The 243-nt window shown below is 60.1% G+C and overlaps 1 protein-coding gene across 1 annotated transcript in view; it reads left to right on the top strand.

Annotated features, from left to right (window-relative positions):
- Nucleotides 1-243, top strand: part of LOC119588947 (EGF-like repeat and discoidin I-like domain-containing protein 3) — a 110,464-nt gene that overhangs the window by 107,027 nt on the left and 3,194 nt on the right. Inside the window, 1 exon segment of the mRNA XM_037937558.1 lies at nt 46-238. Within this exon segment, the coding sequence (XP_037793486.1) occupies nt 46-238 (193 nt within the window).

Below are 243 nucleotides of genomic sequence, written 5' to 3'. Positions count from 1 at the left end.
AAAACACCAACCCTCAAGTAAGCCCTTCCTCTCTCCCTCCTTCAGGTATTCGGAGGCAACCTCGACAAGCACACGGAGAGGAGACACTACCTCAACACGCCCTTCAAAGCTCGCTACATTCGCCTCCACCCACGGCGCTGGCACAGGGCGATAGCGGTGCGGGCGGCCCTGTTAGGGTGCCCGCATAAGGGGGACTGTGGCCCGGGATTCTTCAGGGTGACGCCGGATACCAGTTGTAGTGAG

Source organism: Penaeus monodon, chromosome 24 (assembly GCF_015228065.2).
Source record: "Penaeus monodon isolate SGIC_2016 chromosome 24, NSTDA_Pmon_1, whole genome shotgun sequence".
Classification (NCBI taxonomy): domain Eukaryota; kingdom Metazoa; phylum Arthropoda; class Malacostraca; order Decapoda; family Penaeidae; genus Penaeus; species Penaeus monodon.
This window is presented reverse-complemented; position numbering and strand designations above follow the sequence as displayed.